Genomic DNA, 22461 nt, shown 5'->3' with positions numbered 1-22461 from the left:
AGCCTCGCTGCCGACTCGCGTCGTGCATTTCTCACTGGGAAATTGAAGCCGCTTCCCAGAACCCTCAATAACACTTCAAGCGCCGGGTCTTTTGTCAAGCGAATGGCTCTTAATAGCCGATCCAACCCCAACTGTACCAGAACAGGGAAGACGGCCATGGAAGGGATCGATTCGCGCTTGGAAACGTTTTCTTTCTGAGGACTACAACTCCCAGAAGACCCTAGCCGGCGGGGACATGGTGGCGGCGGCCGGGGGCATTCTGGGAATTGTAGTTCACCAAAGCAACACCTCTCTGCTCTGAGGTTCTTGACTCCCCTCACCACCTCGTCGTCCCCTTCCTCCTCGGAGGCAATAAAAACCCTCCGCTGGGAGCGACGCGGAGAGCGCGAGTCTCGGCTCCGCCTTTTCAAAGAGGACTACAGCTCCCACAAGCCTCTGCGGGGCCCCCTTCCGGGAGCGTTTGCCGGAAGCGGCCGAGAGCAGCCGGGCCTTGAGTGAAGCGGCGACCATGGAGGAGATCGGGATCCTGGTGGAGAAGACTCAGGTGGGGGAGCGGCCGGGAGGCAGGGAGGGCAGGCGGGCGGTGCCCGGCGAGGGGCCCGGAGGCTTCGGGAGAAGACGGCGCCCCCTTCGCCTTCCCAGCTTTCTCGGGGGCCTGGGAAGCGGGGCGGCTCCAGGAGCTTCTCCCGGTGGAGAAGCCGAGAGAGAGAGAGAGATGCCGAGTCACTCTTCTTTCCTGGCCGGGCCCGGCCGGAGGCAGAAAGGGGTGGCGGGGTGGTGGTGGATGGCGATGAGGAAAAAGGATCGTAACGTTTCCGTTTCCTCTCATTCGTTACCTGATGGGTGTCATGGGTGTCAAGATGTCTATAATGTTGTTATATTTTATATTATCTTATTATATATGTTGGAAGCCGCCCAGAGTAGTTAGTTGACTAGATGGCTGGGGTATAAATGCAACCAACCAACCACTCAATCAATAAGTTGCAGTCTTGTATCGGTTCACAGCTGGAAATCATAATAACCATGTGCCCTCAAAGTCAGTTCTGACTTAATGGCGACACTTTTCAGGGTCTTCCAGAGAACACACACAAGTGGCTCTCCATTCCCTTTTTCAGGGGGTTATCCTGAGATTTTTGCAGCTTGCCCAAGGCCACACAGGCAGGAGGCACGGTGAGGAATGGAGACCCCCCCCCCAAACCTCTGGCTCCGCAGCCAGGTATCTAAACCTCTCCAAAGCCAAGTTGAGTTTAGTAGAATTTATTTCTAAGTAGATCCATGGACGTCATGTACCATCTTTTTTTTTTTTTTGGGTGCTCATTAATGTTGCACAAATAATGAATTCCATGGAACTTTAAAAGGCTTGTTCTAATTTTCATGTTACGCAGATCATTTTAACTGACCCCCTAAAAAAAGACACCAGAAGTGTGCAGGTTACAAACTTCTCTTTATTGAGCTTGTTCTAAAAGGTATGGGTAAAGGAAATTTGATGTGGAGTCTGCATGCTAGCTTTAGGATGTAAAGACGAAGAAGTTGTAGGCAATATAATGTGGTTCTTAGAAATTTATGTTGGCTCGGGCATGTCGTGAGAATGGCTGACAGTCGGATTACAAAAGATCTCCCATATGGAGAATTAGTGCAGAGAAATCGCCCCAGAGGGAGACTCCAGCTGCAATACAAGGATATCTGCAAGCGGGATCTGAAGGCATTAGGAATGGACCTCAACAGATGGGAAACCCTGACATCTGAGCATTCAGCCTGGAGGCAGGTGTTGCATTACGGCCTCTTCCAATTTGAAATGACCCTTGTCCAGCAGGCCGAGGCAAAGAGGCAGTTACGAAAGCAGTAAAATCAGGCAGCTTGACAGGGGACGGATGGTGTTTGTCTTCCATGCGGAAGGGATGGCCACTCTCAACCACACTAGACACTGTTCCAAGTCCTCCATACAGAGCACGTTACCATAGTCTCTCGAGACTGAAGGATGCCTAGATGTGATTTCACCCTGAATTTTACCGGAAACGAATGGTTATAAGCAATGAATGTTGAATACCTATTTTGAAAAATACAACTCCCTCACAACCCTTTCATCAGAATTCTGTGCAAAATGCAATATTCTGTGGGGGAAAGAAAAACCCTTTGCTCTTCTTATCTGTTTGCAAACAGCTATGAGCTCTGGATGGTTCAAGATCTCCTCTGTTCCCTATTTTTGTCTGTGTGGGTGTGAAGAGAAAGAGTATGTCTTAAAACAGCAAACTGAGGTGGCAAAGTGCAGGTCGGTTTGGAAGTGATAGCTTCAAGCCAGAGTTCTCTAGTGCTATATAGCAGTGGTCCCCAACCTTGGGCCTCCAGATGTTCTTGGACTACATCTCCCAGAAGCCTTCACCACCACCTCTGCTGGCCAGGATTTCTGGAAGTTGAAGTCCAAGAACACCTGGAGGCCCAAGGTTGGGGACTACTGCTATATAGGACAGCAAAGAGAGGTATAAGGGGAAAGAACCTTGTTCTCTTGTCACCATTCATAGGTTTCAATGTGCATTTATTTCATTTTTATTTATTTTATTTATTTATTATTGGATTTATATACCGCCCCATAGTGCTACAAGCACTCTCCGGGCGGTTTACAATTTCATTATACAGGCTACACATTGCCCCCCCAGCAAGCTGGGTACTCATTTTACCGACCTCGGAAGGATGGAAGGCTGAGTCAACCTTGAGCCGGCTACCTGGGATTTGAACCCCAGGTCGTGAGCACAGTTTTAGCTGCAGTACAGCGTTTTAACCACTGCGCCACTGTGCCTGTTTGGAGAAGTGGAATGCCCCCCCCCCCCGATGAATCCTGGAGGCAGAACAATTTTATCATTTAAATTTACCTGTTCATCTCTAGAGTTGGCAATTGGTTACTGTTTTAGCCGCTGTATAACACTTTTGAAGAACTTTGTGACTATTGTCTCATTTTAAGGTGTTTGTTTATAGTACTTTTTACCCTGCCCTTGTCCTTAAGAAAGACCCAAGGTGGCTTACATCATTAAAAGACAATATTTAAAGCTAAAAAGAATAAATATACAAAATATCACTCTGAGAATGCAGAGAAATAGTAAACAAAAACAACACCAAAACCACATTCAAAGGGGAGAAGCACAACATTTAATGACCCAACTCTGGCAGCCAGTCACCAAGGAAAAGCTTGCTTGAAGAGAAAGACCATTGCATATAAAAGGCCAGGAAAAGTGGGACCGGCCTGGCCTCCAGTGGGAGGGAGTTCCAAAGTCTGGGAGCAGCCACAGAGAAGGCCCTCTCCTGTGTCCCCACCAAGCACACCTATGAAGACCGTGGGACAGAGACAGAACAGCCTCTCCTGTTTGCATCTTGCTGATTTAGAGAAGGGGGAGGAAGTCATTGCCAGAACACAACCAGCTTCAGTCAGTTGTCATAAAAAGTGAGATCTGAAAGAGAGATCTGATTTGTAGTCTGTTCTTAGTTTCCATGTGATATGAGCTCTCCCTCTGCCCAGTGAAAGAAAAACAGCTTTATATTGTTGCAAACCTCCATAGCCTAGCGAGATCTTATTTGGCCAGTGCAGTGGATGAGAGCTCACGAGATGTGCAGGTTGAACTGAGATTTGGGTCATCCAGGCTGTGGGTTGCCATGGGGTCAGGCAATTGGCTTCATGAATGTGATTTATTCATTCTTTTTTTAGCTTGACCCACCTTACAGAATTATGAGACGTGGGAAGGAGAGTTGGGTACATTTTCATGAGCTCCTCTGACTGTAGATGGAAGTTAAAGACAACTGACAAGTGAGATAGAAATACTGAGACAGAGGCCTCTGCAGAGACTCAAATGGCCAAATTTATGGGCTGGATGGGGATGTGATGTAGTGGTTCAGCATTACAAGAATGGGCCTTCCTAGGTTTGCTTGTCGAGTTACAATCTAGTGTAAGTGGGCCCTTATATCGTTTTGTTAGAGTTAGTAGTAAACTGTGGTGTGTTGATATTGATGTGATACATCCTCCTAGCTAAAAAGTTGCCATGTGCCTGTGAAGATGGTGGGACCGGTGAAAGTAGGTTTGCTGACCCACCGTCCATTCTCTTGTCTTTGCCCTTTGATTCTAGGATGAGATCCCTGCTCTTTCCATCTCCAGGCCTCAGACTGGCCTCTCTTTCCTAGTCCCCGAGGCTGAAGATGTGGAGGATCTGTACAGCCGCTACAAGGTGAGTGATCTCATTGTTTTCTTCAGCCCTGGCCTTTTGTAAGCCAGTGTCTAGGTGGTGCAAAACAGTGAGAGCTTCTTGTTTCTCCTCTTCACTCCATATTTGTCATTTTATAGCAGAGGTTCTCTATTTTTTTTTTACATGGACCACTTGAAAATTTAGTCTAATTCTCCCGTAAATCAAAATATATTTATTTATTTCAGATATTTAAGATTTCCATACCTTCAAGGTAAAGCCTCCAAAGGCAGTACAGCCTAACTCATATTTTCCTAACCATGTTTCTTTTTCAATGCAATGGTGCCTATCCTTAGGAATAAAATTCATAGTATTTTCAGCTAGTGGACGAGTAAATCAGCAGATACTGATCCCATGGATAAGGAGGTCCTCCTGTATAAGAGCTTTAGAAATGTATGCTTTGCTTACAGAAACTTCAGCAAGAGTTGGAATTCTTGGAGGTCCAAGAGGAATACATCAAGGATGAGCAGAAGAATTTAAAGAAAGAGTTTCTGCATGCCCAGGAGGAGGTGAAACGAATCCAGAGCATCCCCCTTGTCATTGGCCAGTTTTTGGAGGCTGTAGATCAGAACACGGCCATTGTTGGCTCCACCACAGGTATCTTGGCTACCTCCTTTCTTACCGCCAGGTGTGCAGGGGAAGTAAAGAAGGTGTGATCCAGAAGGCCCCCCTGTGTTGAGATGTCTGAGCAGCTCACTTTCCAGTGCAAGGTTTCAGGTGGCTGGGGGCTGGGCTGCTCTAGTTATCCAGAATGCGCCAGCCCTAAAATGGCAATTAGACTTAGCTGCCCACTCTTGCCTTATTCTGCATGCAGTGGTCTCAGCCTTTGGTCCTCCAGATGTTTTGGACTTCCCAATCCTAGACGTCACCATAGCCAGTGGTCAGAAAGTGTGGCAGAACAAAAAATTGTGAACTATTGGCTTAAGTTGTTGATTGGGGCCGGAGCTGGGGAAAGTTATTTTTTTCAACGAGATGTTTCAGAATTTGCATTTAGCAGGGACAGAGGCAATACTGTCTAGAGAAGTGATTCCCAACCTTGAGTAACCTAGGTGTGCTTGGACCTCGCATCCCAGAAGCCTTCACCACCAACTGTGCTGCCTGGGGTTTCTGGGAATTGCAGTCCAAGAACACTTGGGTTACCCAAGATTGGGAACCACTGGCCTAGAGGATCCTGGGAGGGGTAGTCCAAAGAAAATGGGTTTCTGAGCTGATTTTTGCAGGATACAAGGGTTCCAGTGAAGGTGTGAGCCGTGGTTGCTGGGGTCCTAGCCATTGTTGTACGATGCAGAGTGCGAATCTTTGTGTTGCCCCACCTCCTTTGCAGGGCAGTCGCCTTCTCGTCAGAGGCTGTTGTCTTGTGACTGTGTCTTCCTTGCAGGTTCCAACTATTACGTCCGGATATTGAGCACCATTGACCGGGAACTGCTGAAGCCCAATGCCTCCGTGGCTCTGCACAAGCACAGCAATGCCTTGGTGGATGTATTGCCTCCTGAGGCTGACAGCAGCATCATGATGCTCACATCGGGTAAGGCCCGGCAGAACACACAGTGAATGGAAAACCGTGTGGTGTTGCGGTTAGGATGATAGTCCCAGCTGAGCTGTAAACTCGTCATAAGATATTGGCTCAGTCACTCTTTCTTTGCCTTGCCAACTTCATAGGATTGTTATGAAGATAAAAATGAGGAGGGGGGCAGTAAAATATGCTGTCTTTAGATGAGTGGATTAAAAGAAGGGCATTAGTGTCCCAAGCGAGGAAAGACTAAGAAAGGCTGACGGTGTGTTTTCTGATGTTCCCATCATCCTAAGGTCTAGAATGTTTTGTCTTACTTTCTAATGTTTGAGGTTGGCTGGACACAGAGTCCAAGTTCTATTCCACATACAGTAGGGCCCACCTATCTGCCGGATCATCATCCACGGATCCATTTATCCACTGCCTGAAAATTTTAAATTAAAAAAACATGGTGTCTTTACCAGAACAAGCCATTAGAGGGAGACAGAGACAACGCTGTATATGCCATGGGGTGTGCGTGCTTTGGACCTCAGTCCTAGTGTGGCACGCTTAACGAGGTCCGCCTCCTATAAGCTGGTTCCTTTATTGCTTACGCTTGTAGCTGTCTCTGAGAAAGTTCGTGTTCTTTCACTTCTCTTGGACAAAGGACTGGCTGTGTGGTGTGTCCCTGGGTACAGGTGCAGAAAGAGATACCTAAGGAGAACCAGACTTTCTTGACAATGCTTGTAAGTCAGGAAGAATGTGTAAACCAGGGGTCTCAAACTGTGGCCCTCCAGATGTTCTTAGCCTACAGCTCCCAGAAGCCTTCAGCACCACCTCTGCTGGCCAGGATTTCTGGGAGTTGAAGTCCAAGAACATCTGGAGGGCCACAGTTTGAGACCCCTCCAGAAGCTGCTGGACTGCAGCTCCCGTCAGGCCTGGTTCCACCTCTTCTTTCTCTTCTCCGTACAGATCAGAAACCGGATGTGATGTACGCTGACATTGGTGGTATGGATATTCAGAAGCAGGAGGTGAGGGAGGCAGTAGAGCTGCCCCTGACCCACTTTGAACTCTACAAACAGGTATTTGATCTAAATCTCTGGCTGGGTAGACACTTAGAGGCACACGGATGTGTGTTTTGTTTGTTAGTCCTTAGGGAAATTACTTTTTTGGGAGGTAAAATTCCAAGACTCCTTAGACTATAGGGCAGCGGTTCTCAACCTTGGGTCCCCAGATGTTCTTGGACTAACACTCTCAGAAGCATTTCCATTAGCTGTGCTGGCCAGGACTTGTGGGAGTTGTAACAGAACAGAAAACATCTTGGAAACCAAGATTGAGAAGAACTGATATAGGGGATCCAGAGAGCTGTCAAAAACCACCCAAGCTCTGATTATACCTCTCTTCTTCTTCTTCTTCTTCTTCTTCTTCTTCTTCTTCTTCTTCTTCTTCTTCTTCTTCTTCTTCTTCTTCTTCTTCTTCTTCTTGTAGTTTTAAAAGTTGTGACTGCCTTTTATGGAACTCTTGATGGCAATTTGCATACAGGAGAAATAGATCTACTGATGATGCTGTGTCCATCGTACTCCATACTGTATTGAGCCACTTAGAACAACAGGGAACTTATGCGAGGCTGTTGTTTGTGGATTATAGCTCTGCTTTTAACACCATTCTACCAAATAGGTTGTTTTTAAAAATGATCAACCTGGGATTACCTCAGGAGATCTGCATGTGGATAAAGGATTTTCTGACAGATAGGCCACAGTCAGTAAGGATGGGATCCCACCATTCTTCTACCCTGGTACTAAGTACAGGAGCTCCCCAGGGCTGCGTGCTGAGTCCCTTCCTCTATTCCCTGTACACACATGATTGCACCCCACTGTATAACACCAATGCAATTATTAAATTTGCGGATGATACGACAGTGGTGGGACTCATAAATAAGAACAATGAGTCTGCTTATAGAAAGGAAGTACAAAGATTGATACTATGGTGTAAAGAAAATCATCTCACACTTAACATCAAAAAAACTAAAGAACTCATAATTGATTTTAGGAGGAAGAGAAATGTACATTTACCACTGTACATAAACGGTGAGGAAGTGGAGAGAGTTGGTAGTTTTAAATTTCTGGGTACTTACATCTCAGAGGACCTCTCATGGACTATAAATGCCAACATGCTAATAAAGAAGGCACAGAAGAGGCTGTATTTCCTGAGAATGCTCGGGAAGTTAAATTTATCACAGCATTTACTTCTGTCCTACTACCGTAGCACCATTGAGAGTGTCCTGACTTATGGCATTCTGGCATGGTTTGGGAGTAGCTCTGTAGCGGACAAAAAAGCTCTACAGAGAACCATTAAAATTGCCCAGAATATCATCGGGCTCCAGCTACCAACCCTGGATGACATCTTCACATCCCGCTGTCTGAGGAAGTCACACAGCATCCTGAGAGACTCTTCCCATCCTGCTTATAACTTTTTTGAACTGTTACCGTCTGGCAGAAGATATAGAACAATTAAGACTCAGACCACACGTTTTCTAAATAGTTTTTATCCTAGAGCTATAATTGCAATTAATAATGAGCTTAAAGACCACCAGTAGTGAATAATTAGTTGGACTGTGTTACTTGGCCTGAGGTGTACATGTTTGTATTTTTAGTGGGGGACTTCTAGTGGGTGGGGAGTGTTTGGGGAATGTTATGTGTGTGCATGTGTCTGGTCTCTGGGTGTCTGTGAATTTCGTTGTATGGTATACTGTGTATATACTTACAATGACAATAAATTATATTATTATTATTATTATTATTATTATTATTATTATTATTATTATTATTATTATTATTATTATTATTATTATTATTATTATTATTATTATTATTATTATTATTATCCACCTTTGCTTAGTCTTAACAATGAGAACTGCCATTAAGGTTTTTTATTCTTATTTTTTGCTGTGTGGTGGAGGAGGTTAGGGATTAAATAGGGGAGAAATGTGTCCTCTCCACAGTGTTACCTATGTGCCTTTTCCAAGGAACAAAATCACTTACATCCTCCCTAACCTGCGTTGTCTAGAATTTAAGTGATGGGAGAATGCAGCAAAGGAGTTTCTGGTTTGGTAGCTGTCAGTATGATGAATGATTGGTTCTGCGCCTCTCCTGTCACTAGTTCTGAGTTGCAATGTAGTTGCCGTTCTTATCCTTAGAGAACGGTGCTCATGAAAGTGGTTTCACATTCTTTTAGAATACAGTGGTGCCTCGCTTAACGGGCACCCCGTTTAATGATGAAATCACATAGCGACAAAGATTTTGCGATCGCATTGCAATGTTTTAAATAGGGAAAAATCGCTTTGTGATTATTGGTACAGTTTCGCTTACCGATCATCGCAAAGCAATGATTTTTTAACAGCTGATTGGCGGTTCCAAAATGGCCACCGGGTAAAAAAAATGGCCGGCCGCTGTTTTCTGGGACGGATTCCTCGCTTACTAGGCAGTGAAAATGGCCACCGTATGGAGGATTTTCGTTTAAAGGTGAGCCTGAAGCCCATAGGAACGCATTGAAGGGGTTTCAATGCATTCCTATGGACTTTTTAATATTGCATAGCGACGAAATAGCTTTGCAGCGATTTTTGCTGCACCGATTATCATCGCTATGTGAGGCACCACTGTATATCAAAGTGGAACTCCTTTTGCTCCTTGGTTCCTATTTCTGTGGTTGTCTGTGATGAGCAAAGTTTCCTTGTGCATACTGCTCACAATATGTGAGCTGGGTGAAGGGCATGACCACTGTATGAAGGGCCTGCAGCATTGCGGCTACTTGCCAGGTTTTAATGTGGTCATTTCAGGGATGAAGGAGGAGTACTAGGAAAGCCTGTATCTATGGAACAGTGTCGGTAGCAGCGGCAGCACCTAAGCCAGGATGGGGAATCTCTGGCCCTCCAGTTGTTTGAACGTTGGTTCTCATCAGTACTATCCAGCATGTTCAATTTTAAGAGATATTGGGGATGGAAGTCCAAGATGGTAGCCAAAAGTTCCCCACCTTTGATCTAAGGGGTCAGCTGAACAGATGTTTTCTATATGACCCTGTCTGGTGCACATGTGTGTTCACTACCTTCCGGAAGAAGCTCACATGTTTTATTTGTTGTCTTGGAGGTTTGGTGGGGTATCAATGATAGGTGCCATTAGAAAGGTGGAATATCAATAACAAGGGGCATTTTGCGTTCTTCTGCAGAAGGCGGCCAGAGTGTAAGTGAGAGATGATTTATTTTGCAGTGATGCAGATGTCATTCTGCATTTGTATTAGAATTGCAAAGGGTCTTTAAAAACTTGTGCTGCTCCTTAGGAGTGGGTGTCGCTCTCTCTGTGTGTGCTGTGATGTGAAATGTGGCGACAGCCCTGGAAACTACCTTCTTCATGAGTGTTCTCTCTTTCTGGGGCTATTTCAGATTGGCATCGACCCTCCACGAGGAGTGCTGATGTATGGCCCCCCTGGCTGTGGAAAGACCATGCTGGCCAAGGCAGTGGCCCATCACACCACTGGTGAGCGAGGCTGTCGGAATGGATGGATCGCTTCCTGGTTGTGTTTGATCTTTTCTCCTCCTGTTTGGAAATTTACACAATAGCACAAGAGCAATGACACATGTTTCTGTCCATCTGGCAGGCTCGCTGCAGCTACGTGCTGGTTTGGTGTTGACGGACAAACCCCCTTATCAGGGAAACACATACTGTGTGGTTGCTCTTGAAGGCACAGCTTTTGTTGACACAATTTAGTGTTTTATTGTACAGTAGGACGGCCCTGTTCATGGGATCAGTACCTGCAGTTTCACCTATCCACAGCCTGAAAATATTAAATAAAAAAACCCCAAGAAATAGATGTTTCCAAGGTGTGTTACCAGAACAGGCCACAAGACGGAACCAGAGGCCACGCTATATATATCATTTTAATACAGTATTTGTGTTCTTCAGCATTCGTGGGAGGGAAGGCTTGGAACTGATCTGCAGATACAGTAGTGGGGCTCTGCTGTATTTATTTTTGAACTGATTCTAGATTACGTTATCGTTTTCACCAACTTCAGTTATTACTTGCCTTTGGGTCAGTTGGTTTCTGCCTGGTTGAGCACGGTCCGGATGAGTGTATGATGGTGAGTTGCTTGATGAGCAGCCCCTGCCTCTGGAAAAAGGAAGGTCTAACATGGTCTTTCTTTCTAGCTGCCTTCATCCGAGTGGTGGGGTCTGAGTTTGTGCAGAAGTACTTGGGGGAAGGCCCACGCATGGTGCGAGACGTCTTCCGCTTGGCCAAGGAGAACGCCCCAGCCATCATCTTCATTGATGAGATTGATGCCATTGCCACCAAGCGCTTTGATGCCCAGACTGGGGGTGAGTAGGCACTGGGGTTAGGTGGAGGAGGACTTGGGAGGTTTTTGGAGAAACCATTGCAGCTTGAGCAGAGATTGGAGGGAAGGGCTTTGGGAAAGTTTATTTATTTATTACATTTATAGCCCGCCCATCTAGTCATATAGGCCAGTGGTTCTTAACCTTTGGTACTCGGATGCTTTTGAACTGCAACTCCCAGAAACCCCAGTCAGGACAGCTGGTGGTGAAGGCTTCTGGGAGTTGCAGTCCAAAACTCCTGAATAACCCAAGGTTAAGAACCAGTGATATAGACTACAGTACTCTGGGTGGCTAACAACATATCGTATAACAATTTAAAATCATAACAAAGTTCCTTTCCTGGGCTCGGTTTCCCATGGGTGGGGAATTCTGGGAATTGCAGTCTAACAGTAGAATCTTTTCCCGTTGGGGTGTTCTGGGAATTATGATAAAAAGTTTATCTTTCCACGCTCTAGAGTGCATGGTGGCAGGCGATGCTTTGGAGTCATTCAGAGCGACTTTTTAGCGTGGCAGACACAAGTGTCCAAATGCCCACGTTCATTGCCCGAAACCAGTGGGAAGTGTGTTGCCAACCCTACTGGCAGCAGTTTGCAGGTTCTTAAACTTCCTCCCTGCCCCCTGCTTCCCAAAAGCTCCCAAAGGGCAAAAGGGATCCCCGAGAAACCTCGGAAAGTGGAGAAGGGGGGGGGGACTAGAAAGCATCACGTTAGCCATAAAAGTCGACAGCTGAGGACGTTATAAGCTGGCGTGGCTGTAGACTTCTGCAATGGGTTTTCAGCCACTGTTATATTGTGTATAATATGTAATAGTTGCCTGTCTCTTTTTTGCCCTAAATGGTGATATAAAAAAATCGAAATGAATGAATACAGTGAAATTGAAAAGCTCCCAGTAAGGAGGGTTTTCACAAAAGAACTGGGGAAAGTTTGAAGTCTTATCTCCCCATCTACACACACATACGCAGCCACTTTAGGTTGCAATTTAAGAATCCAGTGTTTGCCCCTGAATTGCTTGTTTCTGCCAAGGTCCCAGGAGACTGGCAGAGTTGGTGCATTTCCGGCTGCTCCCTCCGGGTGCCGCTCTCTCCCCCAGGTTGTCACAATGTGCTAGAACCCGACCTGCACGGAATTCTTTGTCTGTTGAGCTTAGTGGCTCCTCTTCATGGTTGGCGTGTGATTCCCAAAGCAGAGACTTGGCCCAGCTGAGGTTAGCGCTTGGTCCGCGGCTTATTCGAAGTGGGCCAGGCCTGCATGTGTTCAGATTCTTCTGCTGGATTAAACCGGGTAACTTGTGTGTGAGCACTTCGCTCATTTTGTGCAGTTCTGTTCTGGGAATTGGTCATTTCAAACCTGGATGCGTTTGTTTGTAAAGAATGACACATTCAGAGCGCACGAAAGGTAGCAGGTGCAGGATAGAAACTAGGCTTAGCTGATCGTTCTGGGAAATTGTGTATTAAGGGAAAGGAAGTGTGAGACACTGATACCTTATTCCTTGGTCACCGGACCCTCTGCCTGGGATCTGTACTGACAGTCAACTTATTCTCCAAGCGTGGATCCCAAGCTAGCTGAAAGAGCACCCGCAAATCAGAGGGGCCAGCATTTAGCAAGACTCATCCTGCTGATTGATTGCCTTTTTTAGTCGTCTGCAGCCAGGTGATAGATGTTTTGATTTGCAGATCACACCAGTTGCCTCTCAGTACTTGGGAAGGGGAAATAAAATATGGCAAATGGATTTGTCCTTCGGCTAATGCACCAGCAAATAAAACCCACACACCAACGATTGCAGCAGTACCTAAGAACTAAATGGGAACGGGAACCTAGTGGAGGGACCACCTCCCTAGATGCCTGATGAGGACTGAGAATGCTCAGTGACCATCAACATGGGACTTCTCTGCTGTTACAGTTGTTAACGTTTTACCTGCTTTAATTATTCAATGTTTTTTAATTGGTTTTATACTTTGTTTTTTTTTAATGTATACCGCATTGTGTTTTTAACTGTATTCTTCTTAATTCAGTTCTTTAAAAAAACCTTTGGGTTTGTGAATGTGGAATATTGTGCTCCTGTACCCACGGTTCAGAATGCCAGGAAATGGCCCGATATTGCTGCACAATATTGTGTCCACATTGCCAGCAGGAAAAATGGTGTCAAGCTTTACATAGCAAAAGGAAGCCTGAACATTGACAGCGCCAATGGCAGCATTCAAGAATCATCTACAGCACTGGTCCCCAACGTTGGACCTCTTGATGTTCTTAGACTCCCAGAAGCCTTCACCACTATCTCTGCTGGCCAGGATTTCTGGGAACTGAAGTCCAATAACATCTGGAGGCCCAAGGTTGGGGACCACTGCTCTACAGGATACCTTCTTGCGCTTACTACCATTTTCACTTGTCGAAAAACAGCCCTGACGATTGTGTTGTGTTTGAGTGAGAAGTGGTTAACTGATGAAAGAGTCAGCTTCTGTAGTTTTCCTTGATTGCTGACCCTATGTGAACGGTAGTAACCCTAAGAGAGATTTTCCATTTTAAAAAAGCAAAAATAAAAAACATGAAAGTATTAGGGCATAGCAGGTTTATTTCACTGTGCCTGTTTGGGGATTTTAGTCCTTTTCTTGCAATGTTTATCTTCAAATAGATTCTTCCATCTAAGCATAACCCGCTGATGGCAGCCTAAAACTCTGGCTGAGTTCCCCATGATGCAGACTCGCATGCCAGAGAGGCCTGTGTGATATTCTTCACAGTGTGTGAAAGCATTATTTATTTAAATTGTTTATATGCTTCCTTTTTCCCCATAGGGGACCCAAGGTGGCTGACAACATATAAAACAACAGATTTTAAAAATGCCATCTAAAAACCATCTTTAAAAATAATATGTATTTTTTTTAAAAAAAAAGTTTAGAACAATTCAAAAACATTTAAAAACCTGTAAGTTAAAAACGAGTCATTCTGAGATACCTTACTGCTTAAAAGCCTTCCTGAGGAGGAAAGTCTTTGCCTGATGACAGAAGGACAAGAGAACTGGCCGTTCAGACAAGCCTGCTCCGTGGAGGGGGGCGAGGGCTGCCTGCATCCTCTTGGGCCTTCTCTAACGTTTTGTCCATCTCTCGACAGCGGACAGAGAGGTTCAGCGCATCCTCCTGGAGCTCCTCAACCAGATGGATGGCTTTGACCAGAACGTTAATGTCAAGGTGAGGTGGACAAGACAAGAAGTGTTGCCATAAGGGCTTGAATAGGCCTGAGTCGGCAATTCCTGGTTGCCTTCTCTCTGGTCTTGAAAGCTTTCTCCATTGGGAAGTAACTCTGCACTCTGTGGTGGAGGAAAGCTGACAAGCAGATCAAAGCTCCTGGAGACTGGGAGTTTTCCAATTACAGTCGTGCCCTGCTTAATGATTACCGTGCACTACGACGAATCCGCTTCACGGCGATGGTCTAAATGGGTTTTTTTCACTTTGCAAAGATCGGTTCCCTGCTTCGGGAACCGATTCTTCACATTACAACGATCAAAACAGCTGATCGTAGGGTTTTCAAAATGGCCACCGGGTGCTCAAAATGGCTCCCCGCTGTGCTTAGGGATGGATTCCTTGCTATACAAGCACCGAAAATGGCTGCCGTATGGAGGATCTTCGCTGGACAGTGAATTTTTAGCCCATTGGAATGCATTAACTGGGTTTAATGTGGTTTCAATTGTTTTTTAAATTTTGCTTTACGATGTTTTCGCTCTACAGCGATTTCGCTGGAACGAATTAACGTTAAGCGAGGCACCACTGTATAGCTTGGCTGTGCATTGCCCAGTTGGCCTGATTTTTTTTCCCTGCTGGGAGTCAAGAGGACTAGTTTGACCAGTTCTGTTTGCAGAACCAGTAGCTTGTTAAGGCTCTGTGTAGAAGCTGGAAGCTGGTGGTCTTGTGCTAGACAGCAGCCTCTCGCTGGAAATAGGTTTCCATGCCATTCAGTCCTTCCATTGTGCTTTGTAATGGAGTCAGCATCACCAAGTGAGGGTTTGCAGTTATAGGACATGTACAGTCTGGCACGGCTGTGACGTTGCCTATGGATCCCAAAATATGAGACATTAAAACAAGCAGTCTTTTTTTTAACCTCCTTTCAGGACTTCTTCAACTCTTGTTTATTGCTCGGAAGGAAGGAAGGGTTTTTTCTTTTTCTAAAATCACACATTGCTGAGTTTAGAAAAGGTACTTTGCTAAGGATAACAACAAATACTGGATTTCTGCCACCTCCACATATATGCTTGTCTGTCTGGAACCTACAGTCGGCTTTAGTTGGTTTGTCAATTGTATTTTGTTCCCCCAGCCTGCATTTTCTCTAGGAGAGCCACTTGTGGTGGGTGGGGGAGAACATCTCCGGATGGGGGACCAGTGTGGATTTTATCATTCAGAAGCAACAACATGATCACCTTTCTGGCCCTTCTTCTCATGCTAGGTGATAATGGCCACGAACAGAGCAGACACCCTTGACCCGGCTCTTCTGCGACCAGGCCGTCTGGACCGTAAAATTGAGTTTCCTTTGCCAGACCGACGCCAGAAACGGTTAATCTTCTCCACCATCACCAGCAAGATGAACCTTTCGGAGGAAGTGGATTTGGAGGATTGTATCCTGCTAGAGTGCGAAGGGTTAAAGAGGGTGGGGTAGCAAAAACAACACCTTGGGGAGGGAAGAAACATCTTGAACATGGGATGCCCTCCGTCAGAACATACTTGGTCTGTGGTGTCATCAAGAGCAGGGCTGGGGTTCTGCACCGTCTACTGCCCAACAAGCGGGGAACCCCCTCCTTGTGAAATGGAAGGTGGCTGATGAGTCTCTGTGTTGTGAATAGTCTCTGCCCAGTTATGCTAGTTTTAAGGCATGGGTGGAAAGCATCTGGCCTTCCAGGTGTTTTTACCTACAGCACACATCAGCTCCACCCAGACTACTTAACAGTGAAGAATCGGGGAAGCTGTAGTCTAAAATACTGGTGGGGCAGAGGTTAAGCAGCACCGGCCTAGATGTTGCAAAACTACAGTTCCCATCTCCTAACACAATGGTTCTTAACCTTGGGTCCCCAGATGTTCTTGGACAACAACTCCCAGAAATCCTGGCTAGCAGAGTTAGTGGTGAAGGCTTCTGGGAGTTTTAGTCCAAGAATATCTGGGGACCCAAGGTTTGGGGCTACTGTTGTAACTGTTCAGATGTTGCTCTGGGACTCTTCTTCTGGGGGTTGGGGTGGGCACGTCCTAGCACCTGAGCAGTTTGATTGGGAGAAATCCAGCCGTCAATATGTTGAAATGTATGTTTCCTGCTCCATTGGCTAGTTACCAGCAGTTCTTCCTCTGATGCTTTGTTTTGAACAGAAGTGTAGAAGCTCTCAGCGGGATCTCCTGCCTTACATAGGTTGACCGTTCCTCATTCTTTAGCTATCAGGATCTGTCCATTCTATTTCCTTCACTCCTCCTTCCAGATGTGGCACGGCCAGATAAGATCTCAGGTGCTGACATCAACTCGATTTGTCAGGAGGTTAGTACCATTAATTTTAACAAGCTTACTAGCATTCCTGTAATGCTGAATTTAAACCAGAAGGCGTCCTTCGCCTCAGTTTATAGGATTATCCTTTAATCTGGTATCATTTGCAATTGGAACAATAGAAGACAACCTCCATGAACAAGAGGGGAGTGTTTCCTATATTTAATTCATTTATTTATAATATTTTTATCCCACCTTTCTAATTAAGTGTTGTGGTTGATGAATTGGCAAAGAATCATGTTCCTTTTCAGCTTTTATTTGTGATAGCTAATATAATATCTATGACTTTGTGCTATCAGGCAGGAGTCTTCAGGCTCAGATCTCGCCTCTGCCACAAACCTCTGTAGGTCATCTAGAGCATGCCACCTACACTTTGTTGTCCTTATTTCGCAGCAGTGTGGATAAACATTTTCATAAAGAAAGAGAAAAATAGCTTCGTAATTAAAATGTGATTCATTCTGTTTTTTATGAAAAAATCAACTTAAAAGCAATTCATTCGCTGTCATTTTAAAATAATAGTTAAAACTAAGTCTGTACGCAGACAAGTAAAACCTATACTCATTCTTTCATAAAAATAAATGAATGGCTGTCACACGTTGAGTTACCTAGAGTGAAACATAAGTAATCAATCACATTTTTCATCTCATGAAACTAATTTTAGACTAATGGTTCCCGGGAACACTAGTTCCCAGATGTTCTTGGACTACAACTCCCAGAAATCCTGGCCAGCGCGGCTAGTGGTGAAAGCTTCTGGGAATTGCAGTAGAAGAGCATCTGGGGACCCAAAGTTGGGAACCACGGTTCGAGACTGTTGAGCGCTGAATAGTAATTAACAGTTCCTGTTTCAGGTTGTGGGTTTTCAGTTTCTGCTTCTGAACAGACTAAGGAGAAATGATACACAGACTGAATGCGGCAGTGCTCATGTGTGAAGATCTTGGCCAAGAATAACGGAGCATTTAGATAAGTCAGAGACAATATAAACAAGAAATGTGGAAGGATAATTTTACTTTGCCAAGAGTTTGTCATGAATTCTTTGAGAAATCCTGCTTGGGAATATTTTGATATACCAGGAATAGGTTTGGGTTTAAAAAGGGAAATGTTTCAAGTATGAGCAGTGCAGATGCAGGATAGAAACATCATAATGCAAGCTGTTTTCGGAGAGAAAATGATGGGTATGAAGCAGCCCCAGATATGGCAGAATTGCTTCCTGCTGCCACTAGAGACTGAGAGACGTCTGGTAGGCAGATAGGTATGTATACATATAGCTGGCTGGATAGCTCAGTAGTTTAGGTATCTGGCTGCAGAGCCAGAAGTATGATTTCCCAGTGTGTCTCCTGGGAGTACAGCCAGCCTGTATAGCCTTTGTGCAAGCTGCACAATTACAGGATGATCCCAAAAGAAGGGAACGATAAGCCACTTCTGAGTATTCTCTACCTAGAAAACCCTGGAAAGGGTTGCCCCTAAGTCAGTTGATTTGATGGCACACTGTACTATATATGTGTGAACTTGTGTCCATGTGTGTACATTATGTGCATGTATATATAAAGCCTACTTATTTTTAGGAATAGGGATGTAAAATTGGCTCGCATTCCAAGATTTAGGTGGGCATGTTTGGCTCTTGGAGGTTGCCCACCCCAAGTTGAAGAAGCAGTTGGGTCTTTCAGAATCGGAAAGAAACCCTGTGCAAACGAGGGAAGCCACCAGGTGATGCTGTCATGGGGAGTGTGTTTCATCATCCGGGCATTCCCAAAATGATCTCGGAGTGTGATATTTACAACCCTGCTTTACTGTATTGTGCGAACACACACACACAAATTTATACCCCGCCCACGCTGGGCGGCTAACAATAAAAATGGAATAAAAACAGTATAATAAAATAAAAAGCAACAATAGTAATATGGTTCAAGATGGGGGAAAATAAACATAATCAAGTGATACTGACACAGTGTGGGTTCATAGCCGGATGTGATCTACCGGTGGCACCTATTATCTTCTACCTTTGTGGTGGCATCCTGATCATTTTGTGCCTCTATCCTGAGATTCCTCAACTTGAAACTCATTCTTTTTCTTCTTATTATTTCCTTTGCTGTTGTGGTTCTTTCACCCTTTTCCGTCTTCCTTTTCTCTCTCTCTCTAGGCTGGAATGCTAGCTGTGCGGGAGAACCGCTACATTGTCCTGGCCAAGGACTTTGAGAAGGCCTACAAGACTGTCATCAAGAAAGACGAGCAGGAACACGAGTTCTACAAATAAAGATGGGAAGCGCGGGAGGGCGGCTGGGCTGGTGGTCTCAGTTCTTGACGGGGTGGGAGAGGGGGACGTGCGTTATTTTTGTATGTACGTGTGTGTGTGTGTGTGTCTGGAGTCTGTGAGCAAAACGGATCCTGTGAATAAATAACTACCCACCACTTTGATTGCTCGCTTCTTGGGTGGTAGGGATGCGATGAGCCGTCCTGGGGAATTGATAACCCCCAGGACCTTTTGGAGAGCATTCATTCCTAGAGTCCTCAGACGTCGGAAGCAGCAGGATGGCATGTAACAGCACCCATGGAAGAGCAAGACTTGAAATGGATTGCAGTAGTTTTCTGCAGGCATGGTTCTCCCTCCACATCATTAAAATCTGAATAGCCACCTAGTCCCTTTAAATAAGAGACTAGAATTTGTGTTTCTTTCTCTGAACTGCTTTGTTGCCTTAAAGTAGATAACAGGCTGAGGCAGCCCGCTGAGTATTTGGCAACGCATTATGGCTAAAGCTGGAACCTCCAGGCCAAATTTAGTATTATTTTTTCCCTTCTGTTTCATTCATTCATTCATTCCATTTTTACCCTGCCCATCTAGATTCGGGAATCGACTGGGCGGCTTACAGAATATAAAGATAAAAACAGCATTCAAATAACTTTGTTCATAAAAGCAATAAAGATCAATAAGGACCCAAGATGGGATAAGGAAGCTGTATCATAGGAGGCGGGAAGGCCTGCCAGAAGAACCAAGTTTTCGACTTATTTTTAAAACTAGGTTTTACTGGATGGCAGTAGCCTTTGCTGAAGAGCAACTTGGTTGCATTTTATTTGAAATTATTTCATGGTTCAGCTAGGAACTTGGCTTGCATCTCCTCTTAACATCTTCAACACTGTGGCCACTTTAAAGCGATGTCTTTCTGAATCCTTCCAAAACACTACTGTTGTGAAGCAAGCATATAACCAGGTAGGCTGAATCTCATGTATGCCTTCTGGACTCATTTGAGCACAGTGTCTTGTACTGTATTTTGAAGCCCCCACCACTGCTCTTTAGTATTGCCAAGCTGAGTGCTTCTAATATTGCTGTGTGTAATCTTTAAAGAGCCATTGTTATGTGCTTTCAGACTGCCTCTGATTTACGGCAACCCTATGAATGAGTGCTCATCAGAATGTTTCGTCCTCTACAGCCCTTCTCAGCTCTTACAAACTCAAACCTGTGGCTTCCTTTAGGGACCCCGTCCATCTTGTATTTGGTCTTCCTCTTTTCCTGTTGCCTTCCACCTTTCCTGGCATTATTGTCTTTTCCACAGAACCTTCCTTCTCATGATGTACCCAAAGTAGGACAGCCTCAGTTTCAACATTGAGGTAGCTGAGGCTTGATTGGATCTAGGACCTTAATTATAGTGCAATATGGATGCCTCCCAGGTTGCTAGAATATTCATCTGAGGAGAAGAAAGCTCTCCGTACTGCTGTGAAATTGCCTGAGATGAAAGTACTGTATTTTGCTAAGTCATTGTCAGACCATAGCCTCAGTCTGATCCATCAGCATCTGGCCACTTGAGACCAAAACTATACACGGAAGATGTGGCTTTTCTTCAATTCATAGAAGGGGGGGCATGAAGAAGAGGAAACAGTTTACAAAGTTTACAAAAGTGACCTTTTTTGGACTATGACTGGAGGCCATGCTGAGCAGAGCTTTCTGGGAGTTGTAGTCCTCAACAGTCCGTTTTCTGAAGTCTAGCAACAAGCCTGCTTTGTTTGTTCGGCCTCATGCCGGAGGACAGCTGAGCGTCGTGGGGTGGTTACTGATGGCTCCATTCCAGCACAGCGCATGGCCTTTACAGTATGAATGTCTGATAAGCTGGGCGGCAAATCTCAACCAATGTTTGCTTTGGGTTTATTAGATTACAAAACAAACAGGGCTTCTTGTTCACATTTTTTTAAGGCTGAGAAAAAAGGTATCGCTAGCATTTTCCTATAGCTGTGCTGATTCAGCTGTTTGATGATCTTGGATGGATCCAGCCCTCCCTTTACTCAATTGTCGTGTCTAAGACATTGAGAGCCTGTGGTCCCAAAGGTACCACTGCAGCATAAGTAGGTGCTATGAACCATGGCAAGCACAGCCGCTGTGATTGCTCTGGCTGTCTATTGGCTTAGCTGCTCTGATGTCACAGAAGTGTCCAGCAGATGATACTAAAAGGGATTGAGAGCTGAAAATCAGAATGCTTAGCTTCGAAAGCAGACTTTATCAATGGTAACCAATATGTAGAAAAATCTAGAAGGGTTAGTAGATAGTTTCTGTCAGTGCCTCTCCTAATTGCTGAGTCTTCGTTGATCACCACTGCGTTGAAGCAAAAAATATCTATTGAACTTTGCAAAGATTTGGTCCCTAGCTAATTCCTAGGTTCATTAGCTTGTAACCCCGTATAAGTCTGTTGCTTTGAATTTTTACAGCACTTAAAAGTTTTCAGGTGCCCTAAGAATTAGTCACCGTCATGTTAATAATAAATCTTTAAGTATCGCCCACATACCATATGTTTTGATTGCACCCCTGTTAAGAAATTAACTACAGGCTCTCAAATGGAAGATCTTTGGGCATGGAGCAGTGGTTCATGATGTGTGGAATCTGCCTCCATGACTATAGCTGGGTAAAGAATTAACTGAGTGGACTTCCATTTCCCTTTGTCAGCAGCCCTTTGTTGATCTAACCTGAATCTCTTGCCCCTACTGATCTCTGCAGGGTTTCTCCTGGACGTGTTTATTGTTAGCTAAATGTCTAAGAGAGTGAAGCACAGCCTCTTCCTAGATTCTCAGGATCACAAAGTTGGGAGAGACTCCCATAAAGGCCAACTAGCGTGATTCTCTCGCATCCCACGTAAGTGGCCAATGGGCACAGAGTTTCTGCTTTTAAATTTGTTTTTCCCATAGGTCTTGGTCTCCCTCTTATCAGTGTTGCCTGCTTCTAAATGAGTTTCAGTTCCTAAATCCGAATGTCAGTTTAGCCATATTGTTCATGCAGGAAGCTGGTGCTTCTCTGGATTGCAGCCACTGATTACTTAATACATTTTGTACATTCTCATAGATCACGGTTGGGGGAGATAAGAGCTGTAGTCTAGAGAATAAAAACTTGTTCTCCCCCCTCCTCCAGGATTTTTCCCCTCTCTCTAGCATTACCACAACTTGCTAGCTTAACTAATTTTCCTTTGTGCCATTTATTTTTTAGGTCATTCAATTATCAAGGAAACGCCTGCTTCCACCTAGATCTACTCGGATCACCCGCATGAGCCTGGAGGTGAGGCTGAGGAGCCTGACGCTGAGGGAGGCCCGGAAGGAAAGGACACGAAACCGGTCCTTCTCGGCGGTGGCTCCTTGCCTCTGGAATAACCTTCCTCCGGTGATTCGTGTGGCCCCTACGCTGGGCACTTTTAAGAGACAACTAAAGACATGGCTGTACGCCCAGGCCTTCCCTCCTGTCAATACTTAATTTTCTTTTCTTTTCTCATTGATTTTGTTCTACTATTGAATGTATCACACTTGGTTTGTTAAATTTTATGGTTTATTGTATACTCCTCGTTGTAAGCCGCCCAGAGTGGTCGCCCAGACCAGATGGGCGGGATATAAATTGA

At 45.0% G+C, this 22461-nt stretch overlaps 1 protein-coding gene across 1 annotated transcript; it reads left to right on the top strand.

Moving 5' to 3' along the window:
- The first annotated feature begins 393 nt into the window (after positions 1 to 393).
- PSMC4 (proteasome 26S subunit, ATPase 4) lies at positions 394 to 19006 on the top strand. Its single transcript, XM_072980098.2, has 11 exons — positions 394 to 544; positions 4110 to 4208; positions 4634 to 4820; positions 5602 to 5748; positions 6685 to 6794; positions 10148 to 10241; positions 10911 to 11078; positions 14198 to 14274; positions 15524 to 15692; positions 16539 to 16594; positions 18738 to 19006. Exons 1-11 carry the CDS (start codon positions 509 to 511, stop codon positions 18849 to 18851), a joined length of 1257 nt encoding a protein of 418 aa, XP_072836199.1. The 5' UTR covers positions 394 to 508; the 3' UTR covers positions 18852 to 19006.
- Positions 19007 to 22461: the final 3455 nt, after the last annotated feature.

The sequence above is a fragment of the Pogona vitticeps genome, chromosome 9 (genome assembly GCF_051106095.1).
Source record: "Pogona vitticeps strain Pit_001003342236 chromosome 9, PviZW2.1, whole genome shotgun sequence".
Lineage (NCBI taxonomy): Eukaryota > Metazoa > Chordata > Lepidosauria > Squamata > Agamidae > Pogona > Pogona vitticeps.
Note: the sequence above shows the minus strand (reverse complement) of the source record. Positions and strands in the feature narration are given on the sequence as shown.

What these genes read in the sequence shown, in the direction of transcription:
- PSMC4 (XM_072980098.2), top strand. Translation starts at nt 509, where the DNA reads ATGGAGGAGATCGGGATCCTGGTGGAGAAGACTCAG. An exon ending in CATTGTTGGCTCCACCACAG is followed by an intron (nt 4,821 to 5,601) that starts GTATCTTGGCTA and finishes TCTTCCTTGCAG; the next exon opens with GTTCCAACTATTACGTCCGG. An exon ending in AGTGGCCCATCACACCACTG is followed by an intron (nt 10,242 to 10,910) that starts GTGAGCGAGGCT and finishes CTTTCTTTCTAG; the next exon opens with CTGCCTTCATCCGAGTGGTG.